Below are 16,269 nucleotides of genomic sequence, written 5' to 3' on the forward strand. Positions count from 1 at the left end.
TTATTCTGTCCAAGCTCCTAGTCCTTGGGACGGTGCCACTAAAGGTAATCTTCTTCCTTAGTTAGTTCTCTCTGAAAATGTCCTCATAGACACCCCCAGATTGTACCCACCAGTCTCTGAAGGTCAACTGTCATACTTGGTATGAGATCAGAGCAGCGCTGGGGACTAGGAAGGATCCACACCATGTCCCAGCATACAGAGGTGACTCTTTTGCCATTTGTGGCAGTATGGACAACACTACCAAATATTTCTGCTAATTTCTCCACAAGTTAAAACTCTGAATGCTTCAATGAAGAGCTCCATTTTTCATTATTACCAGCTGATTAAAAAAAATGTGGATATCTGGCCTAGGTCTGCCAAGGTGCTGACTTTGGCCTCAAGGCTAAGTCTAAAGGTTAAAGATGTGTGGGTGTGCCACCTACCTCCCTTAGGTTGATAAACACATTCACCGTCCTAGAATTGAAGCACATGGGCTAGGTTGCTGCTGTTGTTAGAGCTACCTGAGGTGTTGGTGTCATGAAATATGATAGAGTTTACAATAAGGATGCTGGACTGGGTTAATGGGGAACAGCTGGTATGAATTTGAAATGCCAGGGGATGATGGAGTGATGATGTCCACTTTATTAATGTCGGGAATTGCTCCAACAAAATAATGGGTGCCTGCAATGGTAGAACCCACTGTCTCTAGATTTTGGATGCTGGCTGAGATCGAGGATGGGGCAGGGCAGGTTCTTCCTGAGGGCTGTGAATATGCATTTGCTGAGGACATTTCTTCTAGCGCTGGTGGCTGCTGGCAACCATTGTATCTCTTGGCATAGCTCTCTCAGGTTTCTTTCTAGACTCTGGGTACAAAGGTCGCCCTTTCATGAGAATAGTCACATTACATTAAGACCCATTTTGGTGACTTCATTTGAACCCGGCCATCTGTAAAAAACTTATGCCCAAAGAACTTCACACTCACAAATTGGCGTGTTATGACATTAATATTAAAAATATCCCCCTCTGTGTGTGTGTGCGCATACACACACATGTCTATGTATATGTATGTATTGTATGTGTATGTGTGCACATGCATGTTCATGTGTATGAATGCAGGAACATGCATTACTTAACACATGCTGTGGTACATTAGGGATATAACAAGATAAAGGTGGACCTCACCTTCTACCTTGACACAGGCTCTCATCATCCATAGAAGGCCAGTGAGTGTCCAGGGATTTTCCTGTCTCCACCTCCTACCTTACCCTAGCAGCAGATTACAGACATGCATGGCCATGTCTGACAAGTCCCCACCTGACATACACACACACACACACACACACACACTTCTGGAACAGAAGGGGCAGCTTTGCAAGAGTTCTGAAAGAACAGAGCATTCACGTGGTCGGGAGTAGAAGAGAAGAGCAGACGCTAGAGCTTTAGTGTGTCAGAGGTGAGGAGGAACATAGGGGTCTGTGTGGTCCTGTAGCACTCAAAAGCCATGTGTGATGGGTGGCCCTTACTGTTAACTTGGCTGGACTTAACATTGGTTTTCTTCCTAGTGGGCTTTTCTCATAGTCCAGTTGGCCTCACTTCGGGTGGACCCTGCCTACCCTTACCCGTTCCCACATAGGGTCTTGAGCCTTGGATGAAGAGACCATAGAGTTTGGGCTTGAAGACTAACAGTGAGCCACTTACTCAGATGGTTTCTATGATTCCAGAGAAGAGCATATGTAATTCAACAGCCTGTGTCAGATTTCAGATCAGCAGTGAAATGTGCCCTGTAGCGAAGGTCTCTTCCTTTCGGAGAGGTATAATTAGAAGCCAGAGACTGCATCCTCAGCACTTCTTACCAGCAGTTTTGAAGGATGACCCGATGTTCATCTGAACCCAGCTCTGCTCTCTGAGAGACCCCAGGAATGTTAGGCTACATGCCATCCATTGGCCAAACCCAGGGACTCTGGGTGTGACTTCCTGTGGTGCTGTGAACTCAGTGTGTTCTGAATGTGTTAGCTCAGGTGATTGGGCTGGAAAACCTTCCCTCTTATTTTCAAGTCACTTCTAAGACACTCCAGTGCAAGACTACCTCTGCCACCCTCTCAAGGTCATCACTCATTCATTAGTCATTCAACAAACATTTGCTGAACATCTGCTATGTGTCAGGCCACTATACCTTTATGCAGCATCCTTTCAGGGATCATAGGTGCATTGAGACATTGACGGAGGTTTTTTTCTTTTATAATAAGTTTAGATAAGAGCTTTTCCCTGTGACCTTGAGCAACTTACACTATCTCTCAAAGTCAACTGAAATGCTGTAAAGTCAGGTTTTGCTGCTCGATGTTGAATCTGTTCTGTATTCCCACTCATGAATGCTGAACTATAACAAATCTGTAACATGTTCAAACACATTGGATGTGGCTTGTGATACTCAGTTTTTTGAGTAAAAGCAGATGTAGGTGTCTCTATAAGGGACTGGTTGATGTAGTATGTAGAACTTTGAGCTACATACCACCACTGTTGAAACTTCTCTACTTTGCTCTTGGGTGTTAAGCAGCCACAGACAGACACTATGGCAACAAACAGGTGGGCTGTCTGCAGTCTCACCAAAGCAGGGGGGTCAACCATCAAACTCAGAGTCCCTCTGTGCAAGAATTAAGATATGGGCTTTAGGAAGCTATCTACTCCATCTCATTAAGGTGGAATTCCTTAATTCTTTGTAGCATGTTTGTAACTGTTTTTGTTGCCTTGCAAAGTACCCACAGAAACAACTTGAAAAAGGAAGGCTCTAATTTGTTAATGGCTGGCTCCTGAGAGTTCCAGAGAGGAAGAGGAACTCATGTCATGGCATTCAGGAAGTAGAGAAAAAGGGGAATAACTATGTTCACTGGACTGTCCCCCCTTTTATTCCATCCAGGTCCCCACCCCATGGGATGATACCACCCATACTCTAGATGGGTCTTCTTTTCTTCCTTAATCCTGTTCAGACACTCATAGACAAATTTAGAGAGGTGTGCCTAGCCAATGTTAAGTCTGGCCAAGTTAACAGTAAGGGCCACCCATCACACATGGCTTTTGAGTGCTACAGGACCACACAGACCCCTATGTTCCTCCTCACCTCTGACACACTAAAGCTCTAGCGTCTGCTCTTCTCTTCTACTCCAGACCACGTGAGTGCTCTGTTCTTTCAGAACTCTTGCAAAGCTGCCCCTTCTGTTCCAGAAGGAAAGACCCCTTCCTCCTCAGCTCCTTTCATTTCCACAGCATTGACAAAATAGCCAAGGGACTCATCTCACTTCACCACAGTGAGGTATGTGATCATCAGCCCCATTTTCCAGATGTGTAAATGACTCTCCAGTAAGTCTAAGGAACAATCCAGCTGCCTTACAAATTCCTCTCCATTGTTCCTGTCCACAGATAATCAGTTAACATGTTCTGCTAGCCCAGTGGTTCTTAACCTTCCCAATGCTGTGACCCTTCAATATAGTTCCTCATGTGTGGTGAGCACAACCATAAAATTACTTCACTGCTACTTCAAATACAACCTTCCCTGATTCTCAAGTAGAGCCCTGTGGCATTTATTCCTAGGATTATGTCAAAAGCTACATACATACTGGACTCTTAACCTGTATTGGGCTCTTCTTATAAATCCATCTACATATCCTTCTGTCTTTCCAATTAACTAATTGTTCATCTATACATTTATTCATACAGTCATCTTTTGATCAATATACACCATTCATCCATCATGCATTTATATGCTCACCTACCTATCCACCATTCAGTCTTCCATCCATCCGTATGTCCGTCCATCCATCCATCCATATATCCATCCATTCATCCACTCATTCATCCATCAATGCACTAATTTACCCACCCACCCATTAATTCATCTGCTCACCCATCCATCTATTCACCCATCTACCCATCTGCCTACCCATTCATCTGTATATCCATTCTGGATATCTACTTTGCATCAGGTAAAGTAAGAAGAAAACAAAAAACAGTATCCTGAATATTTTGGTTTAATTTAGAAAAGAGATGCCAAATGAATGATCCCTCAAATGCATGTCTATTTCCAACAGTGGAAAATGCTGTGAAAGAAAAGTAGGTGGCAAGATGACTCAGTGAATAAAGTTGATTGTCTCCAAGTCTGATGACCTGACTTCAATACTCCAAACTCACACAGTGGAAAGAGAAAACCTTAAGCTGTCCTCTGACCTCCACATTTGCCTTGGCATGTGCACACACCCAATAAATATTTTTTTTAATTTAAAGAAAAGTTGAAGTGATCCCGAGGAAACTCAAGACACATTAGCTCAGCAGGACACACCCAGCATGCTCTGAATGTACCACTTGATAGAACCTGCAAGGGAGGAGGCTATCATTAGTCTCATCTCACAGATGGCAAAAATGAGGCAGAGTGAGGCCAGACCAGCATGCCCTAGCTTCTACATCCAGTCCTCAATGGAATTCGCATTCAACTCCAGGATCCCAAGGAGAAAGAAAGGCAGGGCCATTTCTTCCATCCTACATTCTGCCAGGATCCTGTCCAAAGCACTTGGAGCCAGACAACCTCAGTGTAGATCCCCTCCCCCAAGGAACCTGACAAGATTCCAGATTCATAAATAAGTCTGGAGGCTGAGCGCCACTGAACTGCTGGAGTCTTTATTACTCTACAAATGCATTCTTAATCAGTCACCGGGGTCCTTCCCATAGAGCCTTTTAAATTACAGTTAAATTCCTTGATAGCAGTCCATGTACCCAATACTGCATTTCCTGTGTTCACAGCCATAAACAAGGAAGGGAGGGGGCCTGAATAACCAGGTTAATTGTCCTTTGAGGTCTAGACTTTGAAAGCACTGTCAGCGGTGCCTCTAAATTCTCTGGGTCCCCTGCTGCAATGCTAATAAAGTTTCAAAACAAACAGTGCAGTCTAACCAGCATCAGGAGCTGGACCAAGTTCTTTCATGCCAGGCCAGCTGCTCTGGCTTCGATGAACCTCCAGGTCACCTTGCAGGGACCCTCTGTCCTGGGAACTTTCCTGGGAGTGAGTGGTGAGCAGGGGAAACAACATCTATGCTGGGACTTATTAGGGACCTGAAGAGGTGGCCGCTTCCTGTAGAGGTTCCTCTTAACTTTTAGGCCAGAACAAGCAGGAGTGCACAGTACAACCTTGGGCCAAATCCAATTTGTTCTGTGTGCAATTATCCATTGGGGCACAGCCATACCCAGTCATTTCCATACACAGCTGAGTCCTTAAGGCAGAGATATCAAACCCTGTCAAACCTGAAATATTTAATAGCTGGTCTTTTACAGAAATTCTGTCAACCCCTTTTGTAACTATAAATCTGATTATTCTGTTGTTCTACTGAATGTCTAACAATGGTCCCTTACTATCCCAAAATAAATGTGAGATGAATCTCTGGAAAGAAGTGACCAGCTCTTACCAGAACATCTGCTTGTACCGGTCTAGGAGACCCAAGTGAAGTGATGCATGCTTGCAGAAGGCCTAACCGCAAAAAAGCACCCCGCGACAACATGTACAATGCAAAAGCTACCCTCACAACCATTTCTAGGCATATAACTTGGGAGTGTCAAGAATATTTAACACAGTGTCATCAATTTCTAAAACTTGCCAATCTAGTGAACCTGAAATCTATACCCATCATGGAAAAACAAACAAAAACACAAACACTAACAACAAACCATAACCCTCCAAGGTTCAGTGGGTAGAGTCTGCATTGTGCTTTCTGTGTCCCCCAAGGACATGAGCCAGAATAAATCTTCCCGAGTTGTTTTTGCCAGGTGTCTTGTCACATCAACATGAAAGTAACTAACACAGGGTCCTAAGGGAATCAGACCTTAGCTCTGCACCACCCATGGCAGGCAGCAAAGAGGTGCTGCTCTGTGCCTTCAGAGTGGCACTAAAATGTGTTTATCTTTGGGAGAATGGGGAAAACAGGCAACTTTATATAACTAAGTAAGAGCTGGGGAGACAGCTCAGTGGAAAAGAGCAATTAGCTGGAGGAGCTGATTTCACATCGCCAGAACCCATATAAAAAGTGAAGCCTGGTTGTACACAACCCCAGGGTGGCAGGACAGAGAGGGGGAAATCACTGGGGTTGGCTGCCTAAGATTCCGTCTCAAGGAAATAAGGCAGAGAGCAGGGCATCTGGTGTCCTCTATCCACTCTGTGTATGTACCCAAAGAGACACACACACAGAATACAGACATAGACACACACACACACACACACACACACACACACACACACACACATGACAGTGACACATGCATACTCGTGCACACACACACAACAGTGACACATGCATAATCGTGCACACACACACACACATGCTCATGGACATGCACACACAAATTAAATGGACAAGGGGGAGGGAGGTTCTGCTGTCCTTCCCATTGTCTTCCTGCTTTGGTGCCTGAGTCAGTCCCCTGGCACCCGCTGTTGGCAACTTACCTCCCAGTCACCCAGGCCTGTTTCTAAGTTGAAGCACACAACACTCAGAGGTGAGCTATTAATTGTGTTTTGTGACTCACTCTCCGTCTTGATTTAGGGCAACATAAACTCTCTTCAAAATTGTGAATAATAAATTAGTTTACTAATTTTACCATTAAGAGTTGATCAACGGGACACGGTTGCCACCATCCTGTAATCAATCACCATTTTCCGTGTTTATCTCCTGTTCAATTTTTACCATAGGGTTCCGTATGCATCAATTTGTACCGATGCTCTTCCTACATATGTTTTAAATTACTTTATCATTGTATAAATTTCACAGCCATTAAAAAAGCTCTAATACTGGAGTGGCTGACATGGTGTTAAAAATTGGATTAAATTCCACGGGGTAATAAATTGTGACCTAAATCCAATCTCTCATGGGTGACTGAAGGATACAATGAAAAATTACTGCTTTGTCATTTTTACACTAACACAAATATACTGGGAAACCAGAAAGTGACAGAGAAATGGGGGACATCCATGCAGCCTGTTCCTCATCTAAAGTGACCAGCTGACTTCGAAGACCATTCAGGGGGTCTTCAGTGGGGTCAGCCCCCATTCCAGCAGCAATTGAATTACATGACAGTGTGGTTCTTTGCAGTAGCTGGGAGATGCCATAGGCAGAGGCCTGCACAGCTTCCTTCTTTTGTAAGTGGCATAAGCATATGTCTGAGCTGATGGCCATTGAACCCCTAGCACACTGAATCATGATTCTGTTCCTTGTCCACTGTGTGGTTTTGACAGGCTGTCTCTTTCTGTGCCTTAATTTCCTGGATGACAGAGTTGGCACAAGGAGTCATCAAGGTAACATAACTCACTGGCTGAGACTCGTCCTTGGCAATTAGTCACCCCGAGTGGACCGCTAAATGTGACCACAGGTTTTGAACCCCTTGTCCACAATGCTAGAATCAGAAGGGCTTAGATTTCAATTTTTAAATTTGAAAATTTTCTTCATCTATATAATGAGATATCTTCTAGATGGGATTCAAATCTAAACATGGAATTTATTTATGATTATTTACATTATACATATAACTGCTATATGCACATATTATACATATACCTGAAGGTAATTTTATATGGCATTTTAAGAGTATCTGCATTATGGCTGCTGTGTGACACAACAGGTCATATGTGGAATTTTCCTCTCGAGGGCTGGAATTGGTTGTGCTCAAAAAAGGGCAGAACTGGGCACCACGGCTCATACCAGAAATCTCATCAGTCAAGAGGTCAAGGCAGAAGAATCTGGGCTACAGAATGCTACCTTGTCTCAAGAAAACAACAACAAAATGTTGGCTCTTGGAGCATTTCAGATTTTGTACTTTCAGATTAGGACTGCTCAACTTATCTCTATTCGTTTGCTTATAGATAGAAATTCATAATTCATGTAGCTGTTTCAAACTCACTATGTATCCAAGGAGGATCATGAACTTCTATCCTCCTGCCTCTACCTCAGCAGTGCTGGGATTACAGGCCTGCTCCACTGGACCTAGTTTATATGATGCTGGGGATGGAGCCCAGAGCTTAAGACATGCTATGTAAAGTACTGTATCCTAAGCCACATCCTTGGCCCCCTAGATCCTGTCCTATTTGAATTACTATCCCAAGCAAAGCATTGCCAAAGGCTCTGCTGCAGACCAGAGTTGCCAGCCCTCCCCCAAAACTTCCAAAATCATCAACTGCCCATCAAAAGATGATCTGTTATTGGGCCTGTTGGTACAAACCTGCTTTCCTAGCTATAAGAAGGCTGATGCTACTTGTTCATTTGATAATGGCCAGCTTCTCCTAGAACATAAACTAAATACTATTAGCTGAGTCAATCAATGAACCCAGTATATTCAAGAGTATAAGCCATTGCATCCGGAGAGTATTAACATTCTTAACAAGTGCTTCCAAAAGAGATCAAATTTCTACCCAAAGACAATGTCTCCACTTACCTTCCAAGACACTCCTGTCAGACTCACAGTCCTTCCCCCCGCTTGATGCCAGGTAGGTAATAGCATCTTTTCTACCTATCACCCATGTCCACCCTGCAATGTGAGTGTCATGAGATCAGCTGTTATCTCTCTCATTTATCATATCACTCATTCAGCACCCTGTTTAGGTGCTTGTAGGGACTAGATATGGAATATTCTCTTAAAAGGCTCCTGTGTGGAGCTTGGTCTACAGCTTGGTGTTCAGAGGTGGGGCTTTCTGAAAGTGACTGGCTCAGGAGGGCTCTGTCCTAGTCAACAGATCAATGATGAATGGATGCATCTTTTGGTGGCATTGTTAGATGATGGGAATTAGAAGATGAAGCCTAGAGGAAGTAGTTCACCTGGAGCATGGCCTTGAAGGGAATACCTGGTCCTCAGTCCCTCCCTCCCTGGCTTTTCATTCTGGTTGCCATGAGCGAGCAGCTCTGCTCTACAACACAATGACTGTCACACCTGCCCTGTCTTGGCCATAGCTCCAAAACAATGAAGCCAAGTGACCAGGGACCACCAAGTCTGAAACAGAGCCATAGACACCATCTCTCCTTTAAGTTGTGTTGTTTAGGCACTTTTGTCACAGCTAAGAGAAGTGGCCAACGCACTGTTAAGTACATTCGTTGGCTTAGCGAACTAGGTAATATTGAAGTGTGCTGGGGGAAGATCAATGTTCCTGTTCAAGATGAGTTTCCATGGCATTCTTTGGGTATCCTACACTTTCCCCAGGGTTGTGAAAAAGCCAGGGGACATGAGGTAGGATTTCACTCATTCTCTTATCTTAACCACTCAATAGCAGCAGATACTTGATGAATATCAAGCCCGGTGCCAGGTGCTAGAAGCATCGACAATTTTGTTCAAATCCATGAGAAAAGAAGCGTGCCAACTGTACAATCCAAATTACTAGTATTCTCAAACTGCCTGTGACATTCCTGGCAGCAGGGGCCCAGATGCTAGTGTCTCCATGGTTACTTGGGGGAGGGAGAGTTGCTGTGCTATGGGGTGAGGTAGCCAGGGAAGAGGAGACAGGCACCCATGTGCTCCAGGCCAGTAAAGCACCCTAGCTTGCACTGCCTCCCAGGCATGCCGGAGCTTTATCCTTCTCCAAAATCCCCTTCCAGCCTTGAACAAAAGGGAAGCCGATTAGTCAGGCTCTCTCTAGGCAGCACTGCTCCAAGCCTCGGCTCACAAGTGCAGAGTGAGAAGCCTGTTCTCAATCCCTTGGTCTATAGAGGTCATTGTGAGCACATGCCAGAGACTCCATCTAACCATGATCCCCTTGTTAAAAATACACTTGGTTTGCGAAGTGCTTATTCATACGGGAAGTTTTCAGAAGACGTGCCTGACAGCAACCAGGAAAGGCCTCCTGCTCGCAGTGTCTCAGATGCTTTCCTTGTCCCTGCAAACTTTTCAGCTTTGTTTTCAGGCATAACACTCTGGTTAGACAGTTTAAAGGGAGAGCGTCAGCACTCCAGCAGGGGCAGTAGTCTGACATCTCTGAGGAAAGATGAGGAGGAGGGAGAGAGGAAGATGGGTTACTTTTGATGTTAGCTGTGTAGAAAGTGCTCTGGGTGGCTGGCTTTCTCCTCAGTTCTAACAGCCAAGTGCCTTAGAAAAGTCCTAGTGGCTTGTCCAGGTGTGAGGCATGGGACTGAGTGTGCTTTATCCCTGTTGCCAGTTTGAGGACTGACAAGCAGCGGGAGACTGGGGCAGCAGTGCCTGGGTGTGGTGGAGGGTGTTTCCAGACAGGGTTAACTAAGAAGGGGAAGGCAAACCCCTGACTGTGAGTGGTGCCTATGGTGGACCCACAGGCTGCACAGCAAGACAAGTTAAAAAGAGAAGAAGGGCCAGGCAGTGGTGGCGCACGCCTTTATTCCCAGCCCGCGGGAGTCAGAGGCAGGCCGATCTCTCTGAGTTTGAGGCCGGCTTGGTCTGCAAAGTGAGTTCCAGGACAGCCAGGGCTGTTACACAGAGAAACCCTGTCTTGAAAAAAAAAACCAAGAGAGAGAGAGAGAGAGAGAGAGAGAGAGAGAGAGAGAGAGAGAGAGAGAGAGAGAGAGAGAGAGAGAGAGAGACAGAGACAGAGACAGAGAGAGAGACAGAGACAGAGAGACAGAGAAGACAGAGAGACAGAGAGAGAGCACCCTTGGCTCAGGCTTTGCTTCTGCTTCTTGGACAATATGCTGTGAGTTACTGTGCTTTGCCAAGCCCCCACCATAAAGGTCAGAAATTGAAACCCCAGGAGACTGGAGAGTGAGGTAAAGACAGGGCTGTGGCTTAGATCCTAGCAGCCCAAGTTCACTTTTTTTTTCCAGTTCAAGTTGCCCTTGACCTTTGCTCTTACAAAGTTAATTCCCTAACACACAGAGAGGTTCAGTCAGAGTGACTGGAGTAGTTCTAGAGACCAAAGGATGTAACTCACTCTCTCTCTTTCTCTCTCTCTCTCTCTCTCTGTGTGTGTGTGTGTGTGTGTGTGTGTGTGTGTGTGCACGCGCATGCGCGCGCGCATGTTGGCAGCTTGGTGACTGCAGTGAGTACAGGAGCTATAGGAGGAAGCCTTTGCTGGGGGTCTGGAGACAACATCCCCAAAGGGCACACTTAGGCACAGGTCTTCCCACAGAATCCCTTGGAATCTCTACATGTTCATTGATGTACTATCCACAGGAGTCTTCTCCCCTTGTTCATGGGCAAGCAGGAAAACAGGTATTCTCAAACTGAATGAGGGGAGCTTTCTATACACCTCTTCTCAGATTGTCCTCCACAGGAGGCGGAGAGCAAAGGTCAGCAGAGCAATAATGTCCCTGCAGAAAGCAAATCTTCTCCAGATCTTCCCCTGGGCTGAGAGGGGATGACGCTGGGGGACAGGCAAGGTAGAGGGCCCACACAAAGAATCCTTCACCACAAGTCAAGGTAGAAAATAATTTCCTTTCCTCTGGATCTGCCCAGTGGCCTGAGGAACTGGCCCACAGTGGCTATGGTCTGGGCGAGGCCCAGTGAATGCCTGTGTTGGGAGGAACAGCTAGGTTCCTGTATCGCCTGATGTCACATGTTCCCTCTACCCTAGCTCGCTTCCTCATTTTGCAGAATATAAAAAGACCACTAGGCTGAAGCTCCAGTCCTACCTAGCAGAGGGAATTCCGGGTGTCATGGTTTCCAGAAGGCAAAGGCAGTCTCCCTGTGGGGTGTAATTACATCCCTGCTTTCCGCAGAAGAATAGTTTATGGCTTAAATGCTATTAATTGTAAGCCATTCTGTTTCACGGGAAGTTGTTCATTGATAACTACCCAATTAGAGTTATTTTGCAATTAGTCTATTCACAGTAAATTTACTGCAGAGGGGAGGCCATGGTGCAGGAAATTAAAGCATCATGGGGCTGGTGTGCCATGTGTCTTAAATGCCAGCCCCATTAACCAGTTCGGAGGTCCTGGGAGAGCATGCCACCTTTGCCAAGGCAGAGACAGCCAACCCTGGAGGCAGCCCCAGTGAGCTCACACCAGCTTCCAGACATCTCTGCATGACCAGGAGAAGTGTGGGAAACTCTGCTGTGCGGTGGTAGATGATTGTGGAGTGAGCTGTAAGGCAAATATCTGTGTAATATGCATCACTGGCCAGGAGCATTTGCTGAACTGTGTCGTCTTGAACCCTCTATGATGAATATACCACCAAGGTACAGAGAGGGGGCAAGAAACTTGCCCTAAGTCTCACAGCTTGTGCAGAGGAAATCCAAGATCCAAATGCAAGCACTCGAGCATCACTGTCAGAAGCCCCCTTGTTTCCCCAGCTGGCACTGTCCCTTCTGACTATACTAAGAGGAGGAGGGCATAGCCCGCAGGCAGCAGATTTTCTTTGGGATTTGTACAACTTGAGCTGAAGTAGAAATTGTTTTCCTCCTGAAGACCAACAAACTTATCGAAGGGGACTCAGGTTTTGCAACCTGAATTCCAATACTTTTGCTGGCTGTTAGCCACAAGCCTGCAGCCAAATCCTAAACCTCTCTGAGCCTCAGTTTCATCAGCAAAGGAATCACAGAGATGAAACATAGCATTGATTATTCGAATATGCATCGTCCATAGAGTGGTGATGCATGGCTTTGGACTTTTCAACTTGACAATGCTGAGGACACAAACCTCCCCACACCTTCCTGCCTCCCACCTTCATTGCAGCATTCCCTAATAACTCATACAACGCAGCTAACACAGTATCTTAGTGTAAATTTTGCCGAACTGTAGGCTGATGAAAACCTTCTGAGCACATTTAAGGTAGAGTAAACTGAGCTAGGACATTCCCTGGGTCAGATGTGTTATGTGCATTTTTGAGTTCATGACATTCATATCTTAAATTAGATGGTCAAGGATGCGAGCCTCTCCCTCACAAGCTAGGAAGCAACTTGAAGCCCCTGTAACCTGAGCAAGTACATCGATGTTTGTGTGTTTGCTCTAAGAGCAGACTCCAGTCATTGTGGTAGTGATGTACGGCCCAACAACCACACAGCTTTACTGCTAGGCCCTTCGTGGAGCAAGCATGCAAGCTCTGTATGTGGCAGGAGCCGCATTATCATGGCTCAGATTTCCAAAGCGCCTCCTGCCTGGCACTGGCTAAGAACAGCTCTTGGAAACATTGCATTCCACTTAATTATTGCTGCACACTAAGTGCCAAGTGCAATCAAGAACACAGACAGGAACCACCTGGACCACACAGACGATGGGGAAAGGAGGATCTTCCTTTTTACATCTGTCTATTGAACAGGAAGCATTGCATAGTTACATATTTGCTGCTACAAGCTCAAAAAGCCAGGCTGAACTTGACTAAGAGGGAACAAAGTGTGAAGGGCATACAAAGACTCCCTTTCTTACCTTCCCTCGAGACACTTGGAGTTTGAGGCCACATCCCATCTGATAAACTGTATGGATACATAGAGTCACAAAGAGGTGTCCCCTAGAATCCATGGGGGGTTGGATACCAGATTCCACAATACTCCTACTTAGCAGTGTCCCATCTCTTATATGAAGTGGTATGATGTTTATTTATGACCTGTACATTTTCTTGTATGCTCCAAATACTCTCTGGATGACTTATGTAATGTCAGGGCTGTATAAATAACTGCTAGATTATATTGCTTAGGTAATAGTAATGATAATAATAACAGTAATAATAATAATAGCCAAGATTTAATAGAGATTGATTCTTTTTTTTCTGATTTCTGTAGCCTGTGCATTCCAGGATAGCTATGAACACACCACAACACACCTGTAGACAATGAGGTCATATCTCAGTGTCAAAGTTGGGCAGGTACTTCTGCTAAATCGAACAGGATAAATTACTAACACATGTAATGTGATTTTGTAAAACTTTCCTTATAAAAATGGCAGGAGTTCAGAGTTTCCAGACAAATTAGATCTTGTGGTCAGGGTTTGAGATATAGTGTGGCAATCCTCAGAGGGCCTGAAAAGGCAGGCAGATGGGGCCAGAAACAGGAGAAAATGACTTACCCTCGAGAGGACAGAACCGCGCTACCTTTTCTGGCATCAGCAGCCCCAGCTTGTGGCGACAGTAGGTTTCTGCAATCTCCTGGCGGCAGTGCTTGGACTTAGCGCGGGTCAGGGCTGAAATGGCCTCTTTGCCAGAGATGTCACACTTGGGGGGCTGGTCGGACTTGGTTTCGGGGGACCCACCGCCACCGGTCTTCCTGAGTCTTGAGAGATCCTTCCCTTGGCTGCTATCGCCCGTGGCCTTTTCCCGAGGAGGCAGCACCTCCTTGGGGCCTTTGCCCAGGACTGACTGCCCCTGCCCTTTGTCCTGGGCATCCAGTTTCCTCTGCAGCCTCTCCTTCTGCCTGCTGGGGGTCTTCTTTGCCAACTCGGGCTGGTGCTTCTGCTTCTGGGTCCTGGGGGCGAAGTTGCTGTTGTCCACATTCTCAAAGTCCTTTGGGACTGAGTTCTCATTGTTGCTGTCAGTTCGAACTTTTTCTTTGGGCCGGTGAGAGAAGTAGCCATCCTGGTGAATTAGAGAAACAGAGAAAGTTGTCACTCTGGTAAGCAGGCTGACCCTGAGGGGGCAGTGTGACAGGTGTGAAGCCTGGGCTAAGATCACCATCCTTTTCTTATTGGCTCAGACAATATTTTTCACCCTGCTCCTACTCTGCTCCCCACAAGACATTAAGGCCTTTCTCTGCTCACCATGGGGTTCTCAAAGATCCCTTCATCCACTTCACTGTCTGCGGAAACTTTCCTTTGGGGTTCCTGTTCAAATTCCAGCAGAAGGTGCTGTGATGAGGTATAGAAGAGCTGTATTGTAAAGGAGACAGCATGGGCCAGTGTTGGACACTTTGCCTTTAGGATAAGTATGCCATAAGAAAAATTAGGCTTGAACCACAGTCAAATCATAAGCAACACAGCATGCCTTTAAAATTTTCTTAAATTTAGTTTATTTTAACTTAATTTTTAACTGCAGCATAACTGGTGTCAAACAAGACTGGCCATGCGTCTCAAGAAAGATGCCAACCCGTGATCTTTTACTGCTCTCGCTGTACTGGGTTCGGGTCCATGGCCTTACACATATCAAGCAAGTGGTCTTTCATGGAGCTACGTTCCCTGGTCCTTTTTATTTTATTTTATTTTTTCTTCTGAGACACAGTCTCACCAGGTGAGCCAGAGTGGCTTTGAATTTTCCCCACAGCCATTTCCTCTGACAAATTGTTGATTTCTGGTGCTGGCACTGCCATCAGTCCAACATGGCTTACAATTAATTCAGCTATCTCCTCAAGAGATGCAGTTACCATGGGACCATGGACCCCCTCACCTCAGATGCTACTCAGCTGTCACGGGACGTTTGTTAAAATATTCTAGTAAGAAATGAGTAGGATGTTTGCCTTCTGGAATGGCTTGTTCACAGACACTTGATACCTTCTAGAAAAGTCTGTGTGAGGCACTGTGAAGGAGAATGGGGTACTTCTGGAGGCCTGAGAACTCCATCACCCAGATTCTGTGCTGTTTTCTGTTGTGACCACAGTCACTAAATTCATCCCACCATCCCCATATACTTTATCCTTTAAAACTCTATTTTATTCTTGTGGGACTAAAACAATGAAAAAATTATGAGATCTACCTAATCTTTTTTAAAAATAGGATTTCATTATATAATGTAGCCCTGCCTGACCTACACTATGTGATATATATGCATGCTTTATGTACACACAAACGCAGTGCCCTTGCAGGCCAGAAGAGGCCATGAGAGCCCCTGGAGCTGGAGCCACAGGTGGTTATCATTAGTAATGGTCCTGAGACCTGAACTCTGGTCCTCTGCAAGAGCAGCTATCTTGCTTAGCTACTGAGCCATCTCTCTGGGCTCTCAACTTTCATCCATGTTGCTACACAGTACAAAATTCTTTGTTTAGGAAAGTCTAAATAATACCACTGTGTGTGTCAGCCGCATCTACTCTATATATTTGTCTCTCAATTGGAAGGAATTGTCTCACTTACTTCACCCCCAGTTCATCTGAACCCAAAGAGGCAAACAAGCCTCATTGTTTCTCTCCCATTCCTGAATATTCACTCCCCCACCCAAGGAAAACAACAACAAAACAAAAAAGCAACCTAGGAGCAGGACATGGTGGTTCATGCCTGTAATTCTAGAGAAAGGAGAGTCACTGATAATTCAGGTCTGTCTGGGCTACATAGTGAGTTTCAGATAAGCCTAGGCTACACTGTGAGGCCCTGATACAAGAATGACCAAAACATTTACCCCCCTTGCCCCTGCCTCAAGTTGGCAAGGGAGCTGACCCCTTCACCAGCTGGGATAGTGAGC

At 45.5% G+C, this 16,269-nt stretch overlaps 1 protein-coding gene across 1 annotated transcript in view; it reads right to left on the bottom strand.

The window, feature by feature from the left end:
- Positions 1–16,269, bottom strand: part of Xylt1 (xylosyltransferase 1) — a 281,083-nt gene that overhangs the window by 103,680 nt on the left and 161,134 nt on the right. The window contains exon 3 of the mRNA XM_005075629.4: positions 13,956–14,460. Coding sequence (XP_005075686.1) covers positions 13,956–14,460 — 505 coding nt within the window. The remainder of the gene's footprint in view (positions 1–13,955; positions 14,461–16,269) is intronic.

The sequence above is a fragment of the Mesocricetus auratus genome, unplaced genomic scaffold (genome assembly GCF_017639785.1).
Source record: "Mesocricetus auratus isolate SY011 unplaced genomic scaffold, BCM_Maur_2.0 Super-Scaffold_4256, whole genome shotgun sequence".
In the NCBI taxonomy this organism is placed as follows: Eukaryota; Metazoa; Chordata; class Mammalia; order Rodentia; family Cricetidae; genus Mesocricetus; species Mesocricetus auratus.